Source organism: Fonsecaea pedrosoi (genome assembly GCF_000835455.1).
Source record: "Fonsecaea pedrosoi CBS 271.37 unplaced genomic scaffold supercont1.2, whole genome shotgun sequence".
Classification (NCBI taxonomy): Eukaryota; Fungi; Ascomycota; class Eurotiomycetes; order Chaetothyriales; family Herpotrichiellaceae; genus Fonsecaea; species Fonsecaea pedrosoi.
Genome location: NW_013550614.1, coordinates 708,733 through 723,772, shown reverse-complemented (window position 1 = coordinate 723,772; position 15,040 = coordinate 708,733). Strand labels below are relative to the sequence as shown.

Sequence of the window (15,040 nt, the reverse complement as noted above, 5' to 3'; positions counted from 1 at the left end):
AATTAGAGGCGCCTCTAGCGTCAACGGGGAATAACTGGTGGCGTTCGTTTGTTGATCTCCAGCATGAGCTTTTCCCCATCTTTTCCCCCTTTGTCGCCTTGTCGCGTCCAGTCACGCCAGTCTGTGCCAGTCAAAGCTGCACACAGGACCTGGTCACTTTTGATTGCACCTCGGATTCAGCTCCAATCGGTGGCTGACGAAGCAAACACATCTCATCTGACGACCAGAGTCATGGGTCATGGCATTCCCAATCCAATATATTGACCCGTAGGTTCCCCCTGCGGCCATGGCAAACCGTGGAAAGTAAAAGTGAAACTCAGCTGAAAAGGGAGTCTCTGTTGAACATCGCCTTGGTTTCTTGTACTCCATCCGCCTCCTTGAACGGTGCAATCTTGACATCACCAGCCAACGCTCCTGCCTTGCGTGCTTGGCTCGAGCAGCCACTTTAACAGTTGACAGGAGCTGCAGGTGCCCACTGTCCACCTGCCCGCCACCTGAACCTGCCTCAATCACGAAACGACCAAAACTAGATTCCCTCCCCGTCAAGATCCTTTTGTCCACGCACGCACACAACTCACGCACAGCAATATTCGCCCTCGTTACCCGAGACACATCCTCACCGACTTGACAACTTTCGGTTCAAAATGGGCTCTTGAAATCCCTCCACCGCTCTTAAGCACAATTACAGATATTTTCCTTTCAGAAGCATTAGCTTCAAAGACCACATCTCTACCGCCTCTGCACCTCTTCAGGTTTGCATCGGCAGCACACCCCAGCCATGGCCGTCGCCGTTGAAGCTACCGAACTCACTGAACAACCACCCCCGACTTCAATCCGTCGATCCAAATCAGAGTTCGACCCCTGCTGCAATGCAAAAATCACTTCCCCCTTCTACCTCTACAACCATGATTCCCCCCGAACGTCGGTGGATCTGAAAAAGCTGGGCAGTCCCGTGGAAGTGGCTGTTCAAGATCTCGAGTCCGGCACATTCAATCTCTCGCCATCAATCACTCAAGAGAAAAAGGACGCTCAGAAATCGGCGGCTAAAGCTGGATTCAAGTTCTGGAAGAGAGAGAAGCAGTGCATGACAAAGCCAAAGCAGAGAGGGTGCGTGTGGTTTAGTCAGTTGTCTGCACGGCAACGTCTGCTGTTCAAGATCCTCATTGGGTTCCTAATCATTGGAGCCGCGGTGGGAATTGCTGTTGGAATCAGTGTCAGGGTCCATGGCACCGTGTACAAGGGCAACAACACGACTTCGGAGATTGGTTGATTATCTTGGGCCAGACCCAGATATTTTGTGACACCACGGCGACGTGTCAAGACGAAAAGCGACGAAAACGATCCATCTTTACCAGGAACAGTCAATCGCTGTGTTCAAATTGTATACAGCATCCAAAGCATAGTTTACGGGGCATGGGGCTACAAAAGGCGCGTTCGAGACCGACAAGATCCCGGCAAGGTGTTATTTCGACAGCATTACAGATGACCATGACGGCGTACATAGGGATTGTAAAGGATTCGGCGAGTGTACGAGTACTGATTGGTAGCTAATACCCATGAAGCGGTTTTCCTTTGTACGAACGATTGACCTCTGTTAGAGATTGTGAGGCTTTTGTGAGAATCTCCCATCAATCTCTGCCGTCCAGACCATTGCCCTACCGAGGGAAGCGAACTTGGTGAGTGGTTCGTTCAGCAGATGGACTCAAGATTTGTTCTTGACGTCGTTCTTTGTCGCTACGAGTACTCGGTACACCAACCCAAATCGCGGCAAGACAACCCACCCACTCCCCAAATTGTAACCATGCCTACTCCCTCTCCTCTCTTTCTCTCTCTCTCTCTCTCTCCCCCCATCTCGTGCTCGCAAGTGACCAGGCAATCACAATCGACTTCTGGGACCGCCAGCCTCGATGTAGGTGCTGCCCAGTTTGAGCATGTCGACGGCCTGGGTGACCATCTCCTCGACGATCTGGCGGGCGGGCTTGATGTCGGAGATGATGCCGCTGACCTGGCCCATGAGGAAGGGGGTGTCGACGTCGTTGTCATGCTCCATGTCGTAGGCGAGGGGCACGATGCCCTTGTCGGTGAGTTCCTTGATGCGCTCGGGCTGGGCCTCCCACTTGGCGACGTAGTCGTTGAGGCGGACGCGGAGGGGCCGGCCCGACACGACCAGCGTGCGCAGCGTGTCGGTGAAGCCCGCGCTGACGACGGCCTCCTTGTGCAGACGACTCGCGCCGCTCTCTTCAGCAGCGACGAAGCGGGTACCGACCCAGACGCCCACGGCGCCCTGCATCAGCGACGAAGCCAGGCTGCGGCCGTCGTAGATGCCCCCCGCGGCGACGACGAGCGCGGGCTCCCCCGTCAGCGGCGAGCGGTACTTGCGCGCGACATCGCACACGGCGGGGATGAGGATGCTGTTTGCGATGTCGCCCGTGTGGCCGCCGCCCTCGGAGCCCTGGGCGCAGACGATGTCGACGCCCGCCCGCAGCGCCTTCTCGGCGTGCTTGGGCGCCCCGACCATGTTCATGACCAGCACGCCCGCCTCGTGGAGCCGCTTGATGGTCCGCTCGGGCGGCACGCCCACGGCGCTCACGAAGATCTTGGCCCCGTTCCGGATCGTCACCTCGATCAGCTCGTCCAGCTGTCCGTGCGTGTAGTCGTGGTTGGTCTTGCGCGCGGAGCCCCCGACTTGCGGGAGGGCGAGGTCCACGCCGAACGGGAGCGACGGGTCTGTCAGGTTGGCTTTGAGTTCGTCGATGATCTGGAACGCCGTTATCAGAGGGTGGTTAGTTTGGGGGGGGGGGGGGGGGGGGGAGATGTCGGGTTGGGGATTGAAGCACACAAATGATAAGGGGGGAATTGAGGAACGACGGATGGATGGGTTTCTTGGGTCCAGGAGGAGTAGAGGGTTGGGGGTGACCCCCTGTACTCGAACCTCCATGCTCTCTTCCTCTTCCACCAGACTCCGTCCTTCCTTGATACAACGACTGCAGAGCCCTTCTTCGTTCCTTTTCATTCTTGATACCCCTACCCCGGTGCTCCACGCTCTAGACTCTAGAGCCTCGACTCCCACCACACCTCCACACCGCATAGCATAGTAACAGCACAGTATGGAACACCATAGCGTGACATATCACAATCAACCCAACCCAATCCAATTTACTCACCCTCCCATCCCTCCTCCAAAAAACCCAAACTCGACCAAAAAAAAGAATAAAAAATAAAAAATAAAAAAATAAAAACCACTCGGCAGAGGTAAGACAAGAGAAAGAGAGCGGGAGACATACCTCCTGCAACTGCTTCGGCGTGTACCCCAGGCCACCGATCGTCCCGATGCCGCCGGCGTTGGACACGGCCGCGGCGAGCGGACCGCCCGAGGTGCGCGCCATGCCCGCCAGCATGATCGGGTACTTGATGCCCAGGAGTTTGGTGAGCGGGGTGGAGAGGGAGGGGACCGACGACGACGACGACATGGTTGAAATTGGACTTTTTGGGGAGGCGGTTGGTGGTGGTTGTTCGGTAGGTGGAACAGATGAGAATAGGTCAAGTAGAGAGGAGGTGAGGTAGATTACACTATTTACCTAGGTAACACTCCCTAGGATATGAACCGGTGCAAGTAGTGAATTGTCGATACTAGGGAAAGAGTAAGTGAGTGAGTAAGTGAGATGAATCGAGAATAAATGATACATATATATAAATATACACGTAGTAAAGTACCTCGTACCTTTTTGTTGTTGTTGTAGTAGTAGTCGTCGTCGTAGTAGTAACAATCAATGACCTCGGCCGTGAATATCCCAGGGTTCTTTAGGTTCTTATATATATTATACCAAAACCCAGACTAAAGCACACCCACCTTCACTCCCTGGTAGTGATCAACCAATCTGAATCAGTCTCGCGAGTTGCCAGTTGCCAGTGCCAGACCAGGTATCAAGTGGAAAAGTGTTGACTGGGACCTTCTGACATCGGCTCTCCCCCCTCGAAAGAGTGAGAGAGTGGGGTTTCAAGCCACGAGGAGTTGTTGAGTCGCTGAGCCGAGGCTTAGCGCACAGAAGGTATCAGTGGATGGTCCCTTTTGTGAAAAGTATTTTTTGCTTTACCGAGCTTAACTTTACATGTACCTCGTATCATCAATCTACAGGCAAGACAGGAAGCATTGGGCAGGGCATGGTATGGCATGGTATGGGGCATGTTGTATGGTGCGTGTTGGGCTTGTATACTGCTCGGTCCGGTCGGTCATGATATCCGATTGTGTCGTTTGTGTCGTTCTTCACATGTAACCCGTCGTATGTGTTGTGGGGAGAGACTACTCGGTATATTCGCACATTGAGGAATTGCATATTGCATATCGCACATTGCACATAACATATTGCACATTGCAGACTCCCGAAATCAACATCAAAATCAGGAATCCATGTCTAAACATCAATGCTGGGCTATCAATGTCAAGAAAAAAAAAAAAAACCAGTCAACGTCGCATTGCTTCTGTCACCATCCAACCAAGCACTCTCTGTATTGACATCTGCGTCTCATGCCTCCTGCTCGAACCACCTCCCTGGCTTACAGTTCTTACAGCTCCGCCTCCATCTTGTCCAGAATCGTCCTGACAAATTCATGCGTCGTAGCCGAGCCGCCCATGTCTCGAGTTCGCACCTTGCTGGAGGCCAGTTAGCCCCGAGTCCTTATTCATATGGCAGGAAACTTACCCATCCGCAATCACATCGTACACTGCTCGTGAGATGCGGTTGGCGTGATCGTCAAGACCCAGGTGTCTGAGGAGCATGGTGCCCGAAAGAAGAAGAGCAGTGGGGTTGGCTTGGTCCTTGCCCTGAATGTCGAGACCAACGTGTCGGCACCCTGGCTCGAAGACGGCAACTTCCCGACCCATGTTGCAGCCCGGAACCACACCAGGCCCTCCGACAAGCGCCGCAGCAATGTTGGTGAGAATACCTCCGTACAGATTGGGCATGACCATAACATCAAACTGCTGAGGGCGCGACACGGCCTGCATCGACGCATTGTCGACAATCATGTCATTCACCTCCAGGCTGGGATAGTCCTCCCCAACCTTCTTGACCGTGTTGCGGAACAGACCGTCCGCCAGTTTCATAATGTTGGCCTTGTGGATGCAAGTCACCTTCTTGCGGTTGTTGGCCAGGGCAAACGAAAAGGCAAATTTGGCGATTCGCTCCGACTTGGCCCGCGTGATGATCTTCAACGACTCGACCACGCCTTGCACCGATTGGTGTTCCAGCCCCGAGTACTCGCCCTCGGTGTTCTCACGCACGATGCACAGATCGACGTTCTTGTGCCGAGTCTCCAAGCCAGGAATGTTCTTGACCAAAACCACCGAGGCGTAGATGTCGAGTTCTTGCCGCAGCGCCACGTTGAACGACTGGTGGCCCGAACGCTCGATGGGCGTGTGCAGGATACCTTTCAACCCGAGCTTGTTCCGCCTCAACGACGCTATCGACTCCTTGAACAGGTCCTCCGAGTGTTTGTCTCCCGAGTCGACGCCCGACACGTCGACCTGCTCCCACTCAATGGGGACATTGTCGGCCTTGAAGATCGTCTTGACTGCTTCGGCGACTTCGGCACCGATACCGTCACCTGTTGCCGGGTTCCACGAGTGAGCACGACTCACGCTGTAGAGCTCGAGGGCCATATCGTACCAGGAATCAACGTCACCGTGTATTTCCCACCATATTTTGTAGGCTTGAAGATGTCCGATTCGACCGTTGCGTAGGCTAGAAGGGGGGAGACGAGTATATTAGTTGCGATCTGAGGTGCGGCACGCGTGGAGAAGCTGCTCACATCTTGCGAGAAAGGGCGAAGTTGCGTGTGGCCTGGTTGCCCGCTGAGCAGCACGGAGCAGCGCCTGCGGAAGAGAAGCGAAAAACATGTGCGATTAGATCTCCAGTACTCGACGCAGTTTCGGGGGGAGGGTGAGCTTTTCTTACCTGAGCGCTACGAGACGACCTGGCCAGCGACATTTCGGAGGAGCATCAATCGAGTTTGGGTTCGGGGGTGGTCCTTATCGTGGTGCGCAGAGTAGTAAAGGCAGAGAAAACTTATCAAACAGGTGGAGGAGCTTTTGGTTTTGCTTCTGATGCAAAGAGCAGCACGAAGCTCCATCCTGGCCAATCACAGTCGACGCTGCGGGCAGCAAATCAGGATGACGTCGACGGGCCAATCCGGCATCGCCGGCTGATTAAGCGAGGCTGCGTGGCTGCGAGGCATTTATTCCCCTTTGGTGCCCCTTCATTCACCTGTTTCGATGCCTCACAAAGATGCCAGCAGAGGTTGGAATGCATTCAGTAAATCTGTCGCTAATCCCATCTAAACACTACTACAAAGCTAAAGGTATCGTCTCTGCTATTCTTCCGTTCTTTTCCAACATCCCGGTCGCAATAATATCCAGTCGGAATCCCCACGACCAACTCCTAACCAGTTCCGCGTCTCCCGGACCTAGTAAGTCTTGAAGTTCAACGGTCCTTGTGCGTGCCTCAATTTGGCTCCGAAGAATTGCAGGAACACGACTAAGAAAAATGCGGCTCCCATGATACCACTCTGGATGCCATATTCTGTCTGTGTACCAGCTTTGGTGGCCCAGTTGATCTGGATATATCTGGATGGACAAGGAATGTTAGCCCGTGGAAGAAGCAAAAAGACAGTGCAGGTATTGACACGTACCCGATGATGAATCCACCCAGTGTTCTGGCAAAGTTGAGCAAGGCAGCACATTCACCAGCTGCCTCCGGGTATGCATCCAGCAAGTACGCGCCCACCGCCGAGGTGGTGACAATGGTGGCAAAGTTGTGCATTCCCCATCCCACCACCAGAACCCAATAAGACCAGGCGGGAGCATGATGCAAGGTCGTGCCGATCAGGTTGTAGCCGATGAGCTTGAACGGCAGCACGAGCCACAAGATGACCAGTCTGTTTTCGGGTGCGATGATTCCGTTGTGGCGCTTCGCCCACAGTTTGGCAATGAAATCGAACATGAAGTGACCAATGACAAGTCCCAGGATCGCGCCGACGACGGGAGCCGTGTAGACGGCCGCGAGGTTACGGAAGTCAAAGTTATACGCAGGAATGATGAAGACTGAGATGGTGGTATTGTTTCCAATCGTCCATGGGACTGGAAGAGGTCAGCTGGGCCTTGCAGCACTCGAGGTAAGCCCACTTACAGTCAAAGAAGTAGAAGAGGCAAGTCAGGAACACCGGCAGCTTGAGCACCGTGTATCCCAATCGGCTTCCAGCTTCCAGGAAAGTGTTGGTCGTGTACTTGGTCTTGTACTGTTCAACACCGACGACTCGGAGAAGACGGTTCTTGCGCTTGGGGACTCGGTCCGGCATCAGATGTCTCGGATAGAATGTCTCGTCCCCAAGAATGACAGTCAAAGCCAATCCCAATGTGATGATGCCGAAGTTTAACCACATTCCTGTCCTCCATGTGCTCACACTGAGGATGGCGGCCATGAACTGCGGACCCAGGAAGGGGGACAAGATAATGGCAGTACTCCAGATATTGATCTTTCTGGCGTGCTCGTGGAAGAACCAGACGTCCTTGATCCACATCAGACCACCACCTGCGCCTGCAACAGCAAACATGCCGTTCAAGATACGGGACGCCATGTATGATTCAAAGGACTTGGCAGCGGCAGACCAGGCAGCGGTGCCGGCAGACAGGCATCCAAACCAGAAGAGGACGGGAAGGCGACCAATCCAGGCAGAGAGCCAGACAGTCAGAATACCGCCGACACCCAGCATGAATGTGTTACTTGTGACATGTTAGCTCAAACCACGTATTGACCAGCGCCATCGCGACATACCCAGCTGTGGCATGGTTGACTTCATTGGGATCTATGCGCCATTGCGTCGCCTGAGGAATGAGAGCACTTGCGCCAGTGGCGGCAGAGTAATCCGAAGTTGCAGCGTTGACCGCAATCACCACCAAGATGGCTGCTTTTTTCCAGCTCGACCAATTCAACGGGTCTTCAGGGTCCGCGGTGGGCTGGGGAATCAAGACCTTGCCGTCGCTCGATTTCTTGAGGGGAACATCGGGCGCAAGTCCCAGCTTTTCGCGAATGCGGGCTTCATCGAGCACGTAGCCATCCGTCTCACCAACACGGTCGAGGTCGACGGTGGTGGCCGTGTGAGCTGCGGCCTTCTCATTGTTGTTCTCCCCACTAGAGACGGAAGGCGGTGCCGAGGACTCGGCCTTGGGAGCTTCGGTGGCCATGACCTGGGGCACGTCCTTGGGTGAACTTGGCTCGTCGGCCATGTCTGGGAGCGCGGTGCTGAGCGAAGGGCAGAGTCGAAGGAAAAAAGAAACAGCAGAACGCGACCCACGAGAAACACCCGTTGGAAGGAGGTAGTGAAGAGGAAGGCGCAAGTGAAGATGGAAGGACACAGATCAGGGTGAAGGGAGAGGAAGGCAGGGGCGCGGGTGTCTTGAAATATTTTTCGTTGCTCGTGTCACTTTGTCACTGCAGTCGAGCAGACAACGACCAGGATCCCGGCCAGGTCAAAAAGGCGAGGGGCTTGACTACTGCTTTTAGTAATGAGTGTCAATCCCATAGCCATTGGCCTCCCCTTGTTGCTCGATACTTCCGTAGCGTGACGTGAACATGCAATCGAAGTATAACAGAGCGGCCCCTGGGCAAGGCTACCAGTAGATTCGCTTACTGCAGGCGGAGCCAGCGGTTGCTAGTCTCCCAACCCGCACCCCATGTACCAAGGATGATCAAACTAAACCCGATTCTTGTTTTTGGCACTGTCTTCAACAGGTATTATTGGGCCATTGTGTTCAAAAAAAGGCCGAGAGAGAGTGTGTGAGTGAGTGAGAGAGGGAGCGCGCGAATTGGATCCTCCAACAATGCAGATCTACCCGTTTGAGAGTCTACGAGTACTCGGTAGGGTTTGTCAAGTCTCAAATCCCTTGCACAGCGGCTCAATGAGTCGGACAGAACTGTTCAATGGGATTGATTTCTCCCCTCTTGACTCATACCCTGGAGCTAAGAGACCGGATCGTGATCTTCAGCTCCCACAAGCACTCGGCCGTGAGTTTTTAGGACGTAAGAGTGGCGGAAACGGAAGGGCGCCATTCGACGGAGAACTCAAGCTCAGGCTACGAAGCAGGAGACAGAAAAAGATAATTTAAGGGGAGGGGGGTTGCTTGTCCAGACGACCCAAGAGTGAGAGCGACAAAAACAAGCTGTTAGTTGGACAACGGGAGGGTGACTTGGCTAATGGCTTTGCTGGAGGCTTGTTGTAGCGAAACGAGCGAGGCACCACAGCACGCGGCTGACTGGTCTGTCTCGTCTGTGGCAGCTGCGGGCAACGGACCCCGGCATCCACAAAGTACTATATTTGGACTAGCTCCGGCCGCGCGATGGAGTCTACCCTCCAGACCCTCCAACTCGGCCAATCGGAGGTTGCAACGGAGTCCTAAAGGGGTCAGGCCTTAATGCATAAGGCTGGTGAGGCTGACGGAGCCTGTTGATTTTCAGGGGAATCAGATGTGCAAGGGGGTTGGGTCGTTCAACTGATTGGGAAACCTGTCCTCCCAACGTTGGTGACGTGTCAAATAGAGAATGTGTGGTCGGTGACGGATGACAAGGAGGGCCATGTCATTTGGAAAGTAATAATGAACCTGCTACTCACCTAGGTATCTAGGGATACCACAATGTCTTGAGCGGTTGAGCATTCAATTACGAGTACATAATAAGTGATAAACTTTATAAGGCCCGACGTTGGTATCTTTAGCATCGGGTGCCTTATCCGAGTCTTCGCCTTTCGATAGCCTCCTTTTCCGCTGCCGTTCGCTTCAAACAAGTTACATGCACTCCGGGATTGCTGACTTTTGTTACCCCGGACCAATTTTAACTGACTAAGCCCTTGCCCGAGGGGGAGAGCTAAAACACCATCAGGATGCTGAATGAGGCCAGGATTATCATTGTTAGGGATAGATCCTGCGGGGAGGATCATATGTGGCGTGTGACTACTTGGTCACCGTCGTGAGGACGACTCGTGGCCTGTACCCGGTACGGCGGCGTCGCTCACTCAGCTGATCGACCGTTGGCGACAAGGGTCAATGTTGCCAGGATACAAGATTCACAAGCCAAGGGCAAAGTCATTGGTAGACCAGGTCAATTGATCGATTGACTGTTCATCCTTCAACCTCATGAGCTGAATCCCGCCGCTACTGGTCCAAATTCGCTAGCTAAGTTGATTATCATTTTTGACCATCTAAACAATCTTCACATTCGTATCCTTTCGTTCGTCCCATCACTCATGCCCCAAAATTTCATATGGACTCAAAAGGCTTTCATTAAGTGATTGACATGCTGGCGAAGGTCCCCGCCCCGCTTCCACTCTTTGGAGATAGTACAAAACAGCTAGATTCACTCAGATGCTTGCCCTGGGACAAAATGATTTTCCTGCGAGAGGAAAGGAAACCGCACGAATATAAAACCCGCCTGCAAAATGGGGTATTTGGAAATGAAAGACAACAATAACAATCCAGCAATGGTGTGAAAGGCGTGCATCACCTTTCCGTCTCTCTGAACTCGTCAGGACGAGACGTGGTCATTCACATGAACAACATCGAGCTCTCGCGGCGTCGTGCTCTGGCACTCGCGGCGTTTTCTGGAGCCATCATATTGTTTGAGCCTCCGTACTGACTGCTTCCCCCATATTGCTGGGGAGGCTGTGGTGGCGGGTATCTGGGTGCGCTCATCGGCATCTCATGTGGAATCGATACATATTGGCGAGACTCGTACGATGGTTGGATCGGTGCAAATCCCAGGTCATGCGAGGGATCAAGTTGATACTCAGCTCGTGCACTTGCGTGGGTAACTCGGGCATTGTGAGCAAAACTGTCTTGATTGTACATGGGCGTCGGCAAGTCAGTAAACATTTGCCGTCGCGGAGATCGGATGTCTTCTGGCGTAAGAGCCCCCTCCCCACGCTCGATCTCGGTCGACCGAACAGACTCCCCATCGGTGGGTTTGTCGAATATCGCCTCAAAATCCGTCAGGAACAAGGCGAACAAGGGCGCCGGGATGTTGAGGGTGGGAGAAAACACAATTCCAACATTCTTGATGGTCATCTTGTTCCGTTCCGAATTCTGCACCACCTCAAGCAGATACTGTGAAAGCGTGCGCAACAGGGAGAAATTCGCACTCGGCAATTGATGTACCAGGACGTTGAATGTCGCAATCTTTTGTGACTTCTCTGGCAATTCCAGCCCTTTCAGAAATTCAAGATGTAATTCGCGGGTCAAAATCGTCGACGGTAGTTCGCGTAGATATGTTTTGAACAGCGAGGCTACAGCGTGCACATCGTAGTCCTCATCTTCAGCCAGGAGATCAACATCACCTTCTGTATTGAACCGATCTTTGAGCAGCCGGATCACAATGTTCGACCCGCTAAGTCTGAACAGGCCTTCTTCATTGGCAGCATTCTTGGTGCGAAGGAACTCGATGCAGCGATACACCACGGCCGGAAGATAGACCTCCGCGTCCACCGGTGAGTAGTACTCCACCGCCTCCTGGAGTTGCATTCCGAACACCGGTCTAACGTGCCCACCTCGGTGAGTATTGAGCTCCGACCTCTTGGGATGAGCCGGTTGCGCCGTGGCTAATTGCTCGTATGACGGCTTCCGGAAATGGAACAGGTTGCGCTTCTTCTGCTCACGCTCTTTGCTCCCACTATTGTTACTCGCAGATTTGTTGCCCCAGCTTCCAGCATCCGAAATGACAGCGCCGTTCATGGGGCCCGAGATATTGTACGGTTTGGAAGTTTGCGCAGCTTCCTGGAGGAGTTCCGGGGTTTGGCTAGACGCGATCGAGGGTGAAGGCGTGTTGCTATGGGTGTGTGGACTTCCATTTGATTTAGACTCTGCGTCTTCATGGCCCAATCTTTGAGGCCCTTTCACCTCCTTGGCGTGTGAAGACTGGATGCCCGCCCCATATTGCGGCCTTGGCTCCACGGGTCTCTCATCGATGTAGTGCAACAACGTCTCCACCCATTCGTCCCGCTCAGCATCGCTTTCGGCGCAAAGCACATGACGCACATGGCTATTCATGTCCTTGCGCTTGGGCTCGAGGATAAGAAAAGCGTGACGGTATTGGTTTTCTGAGTCTACCTCTGCATTAGAGGAGGGCTCGGATTGTGATTGTCGGCCAATGCGGGCGTTCAATAACTTGATTGTACCGAGGTGTGCACCACCGGGTGCTTCGAAATACCTCAGCTCTGGACTGTCGAGAACAAAGTATCGGGACTTCCATCCTCCAAAATTCTTTCCCTTTTTGGTCAAGTATCCGGATTTGGTTGGAATGCCCGAGTGCGATTGTGGTACCTGCCTGCTTTGTGCATCCTCTTTTTCATGTGAGATGCTGGTGAGTTGGGGTTCCATGACATCTGTCGACAAAAATCGGCAGATGATCGCAGCTGCTTGTTCATCCATAGGGGTATCCAGCAAGTCTTCAAAGTAGTCATTAATCGCATTTCTTCTTGAGTCAATAACAGCGGGTGAATGACCTGAAAAGAGTTTTCGGTCGGGAAGTTTTGGTAGATCGGAACAACGAGATCTCAGTTGTTGTTCTAGATTTGGAAGTGAAGTGGGAATTTTCTCCACGCGCCAAAGCTCAGATGATGTCGCACGCTCAAAGACCGATAGGCTGAAAACAGCGTTTTCCTCTGGCATCCTCAGTCCCAGCATGCTGTTTCTCGAGGGTCGCAATCGAGAAGAAGCGACTTTCACCTGGATCGAGGGTAAGGCGTTTGGTGGCAGTAGCAGGTCAGGCCAACTCGGATCAACAAGCCCACGACTCACTACCGGCACGTCACCCGGACTCAGGGGAGACTCATGGATCTGACCTCGATCCAACTCAGCACCAGCCGTAGTGTTCATCTTCGACAGGGACGAAGGACCTGTCTTCATATGAGAATTAGAAGTAGTTGCTTGTGCTTGTGCCAACATCTGGGGGTTAGGTGCTTGTTGACCAGGTGTCGTTGGCATAGGTAAAGGCATCTTTGGTGCGCGAGGTGAAAGTGGAAAGTTACCTCCGGGAGCACGTGGCGACATGGGAAGCACAGATCCCATCATGGGACGAGGGCTCATTGGAAGACCGGGACTTCGTAAAGGTAGCGATAGTTGAGCAGAAGATCCGGTTGAGCCTGACGTGATCGAGGCAGGGGAGAGGTGATCTTGTCTCGAAGGTAAGGGTTGGCTAACTTCAGCGACAGCCGCTGGATGAGGCATCTGATCCGGGGCAGTGGTTTGCTCTCCTTCAGGCTTTGCCTTTTTCTCCTTTTTAGACCGACTTCTCGCTTCCTGCTCTTTCAGGGCAAGAAGTTCGCGGTCTCGGTCATCTTCCTCACGAGTTTTCCTTCGCCCTCTCTGGACATGTTCCCGCTCTTCCTCGTCTTCGTCTCCACTGACAATCGCTTCGTTCGGGACTATGACTTGGTGAGCTTGCAAGTCCTCTTTTGCTGGGCGCAGGTCAAGCGGTTTGGGCGGTGCTTTCCTGGATGCCTGGAAAGATTTCGCTGGCTTCTCTGCGAGCGGAGTTGCCTCGGTGAGCGCAAATGAGGGTTGTGCCAGTTGAGTGGCCAAGCTCTGCATTTTTGGTCCCTGCTGCTGTAGGTGAAGGGGTGATGGCATCATGGCAGCATCGATGGGTGAGCTCTGCATCTGGATAGTGCCAACGCTAGTGCCCAGAGTGTGCCCTTCTGCCCTAAAACTTGTTCCCTGTCCAGAATCTTTGGGGACGATCGATACTTCCCCCTCGGACTGAGGCGAGTTTCCTTCCTCATGCCGGAGACGGTCCGCCTGCGACGCAGAGGGCTGAGGCTGCAGTTCCTTGATTTTCTTCCTGTATCTGTCCCTCTCTTTCGTCAACCGCTCGAGGTCTTTGTTCAGACCCAACAAGAGTGCCCTCTGCTTGTCAACGAGTTTCCACAGTTGGGCATTTTGAGCCGCAGCGTGACTTTTATCCTTGAGGAGGTGTTGGATTAGATTCTCCGCAGACCCAGCCGTGGCAATGAGATTATGCACTTCATCTCTTGTGGGCTCCTTGACGTCCCCAGGATGTCTTTGGGGGTGCGAAGGGTTGGAGATATTAGATATGGCAGAGTCGATGGAGGATGTCCGCGGCATGTTGTTTGGTGGGTGCACACTGGTCGAGGAAGAAGCGTACGACTTTGGGGATTCGGAGAGAGCTGTAACCCCTTGGTCCTTTTGGCCTTGAGAGCCAGATGATATGCTCGACTCCTGTTCGTTATACGGCGCAGTGCTGTCGTTGCTCTTCTCCCGTGTCAGGGCAGCCTCACCCTCCGGTGTGTGTTTAACGTGTCTCTTTCCAAAATCATGAGGTGTAGGCGCCTTCCCATACAAGTCGTCGTCGTCCTCCTCGATCTTACTCTGCTGTGCTGGCGTCGGCTTCGAGCTGGACAACGAGCTCAAGTAGTCTCGGGGGATTAAACTACCCTGTAGCACGGCGGAACTCTGTGGTTTGCGGGAGGCTAGAACGTACGAATGAGGTGTGGCCAGCGAGGAGGGTGAAACAGCAGCTGTTGTTTGAGCCAAACGATCCTGGGGAGACTGAGGGGGGAGTGTGTCGGCGGTCAACTGGGACATTTCAGGCAACTCGATCAGGCTGCATAGGGAATGGGGGGGTTGTATCTTAGACTTTGGGCCATTACTGGCAATAGTAATGGGGGGGAAACACTTGGAGACCGCTGACAGGCCAGCTGTGCGAAGCGGCGCAAGGACGAGTTGACAAAGTTCCTAGAGGCTCGGAGGGCGCAGAAGAGCCTAATGGAGACAGTGTCGAAGTCGGTGTCGATTTACTCGTGCGTCCTCACAAAAGAACGAGTGACAATTGCAGCGGAGGGCAAGCTTCAGGTGGTGGCCATAAGCGCCGAGGGCACACCCAGATGTCAGGCGATTGGCCGTCAGAGGCCAACGTGGACGAGTGTTGGACAATACGAAGAACAAGACATGGAGGTGGAGAGAAGTTAGAAAATGGAACGT

The 15,040-nt window shown here is 53.5% G+C and overlaps 5 protein-coding genes across 5 annotated transcripts; 1 reads left to right on the top strand and 4 right to left on the bottom strand.

Annotated features, from left to right (window-relative positions):
* Positions 1-778: 778 nt before the first annotated feature.
* Z517_02227 (uncharacterized protein) lies at positions 779-1,270 on the top strand (the record flags this gene model as incomplete). Its single annotated transcript, XM_013431338.1, has 1 exon — positions 779-1,270. The coding sequence occupies one exon, from the start codon at positions 779-781 to the stop codon at positions 1,268-1,270; it is 492 nt and encodes a 163-aa protein (XP_013286792.1).
* A 606-nt stretch (positions 1,271-1,876) lies between these two features.
* Z517_02226 (uncharacterized protein) lies at positions 1,877-3,470 on the bottom strand (the record flags this gene model as incomplete). The annotated part of the gene is made up of 2 exons (XM_013431337.1): positions 1,877-2,758; positions 3,285-3,470. The coding sequence occupies 2 exons, from the start codon at positions 3,468-3,470 to the stop codon at positions 1,877-1,879; spliced, it is 1,068 nt and encodes a 355-aa protein (XP_013286791.1).
* Positions 3,471-4,563: 1,093 nt separating this feature from the next.
* Z517_02225 (isocitrate dehydrogenase [NAD] subunit 1, mitochondrial) lies at positions 4,564-5,659 on the bottom strand (the record flags this gene model as incomplete). The annotated part of the gene is made up of 2 exons (XM_013431336.1): positions 4,564-4,651; positions 4,701-5,659. The coding sequence occupies 2 exons, from the start codon at positions 5,657-5,659 to the stop codon at positions 4,564-4,566; spliced, it is 1,047 nt and encodes a 348-aa protein (XP_013286790.1).
* An 803-nt stretch (positions 5,660-6,462) lies between these two features.
* Z517_02224 (uncharacterized protein) lies at positions 6,463-8,281 on the bottom strand (the record flags this gene model as incomplete). Its single annotated transcript, XM_013431335.1, has 4 exons — positions 6,463-6,622; positions 6,688-7,135; positions 7,185-7,777; positions 7,830-8,281. The coding sequence occupies 4 exons, from the start codon at positions 8,279-8,281 to the stop codon at positions 6,463-6,465; spliced, it is 1,653 nt and encodes a 550-aa protein (XP_013286789.1).
* Positions 8,282-10,591: 2,310 nt separating this feature from the next.
* Positions 10,592-14,644, bottom strand: Z517_02223 (uncharacterized protein; the record flags this gene model as incomplete). The annotated part of the gene is made up of 1 exon (XM_013431334.1): positions 10,592-14,644. The coding sequence occupies one exon, from the start codon at positions 14,642-14,644 to the stop codon at positions 10,592-10,594; it is 4,053 nt and encodes a 1,350-aa protein (XP_013286788.1).
* Positions 14,645-15,040: the final 396 nt, after the last annotated feature.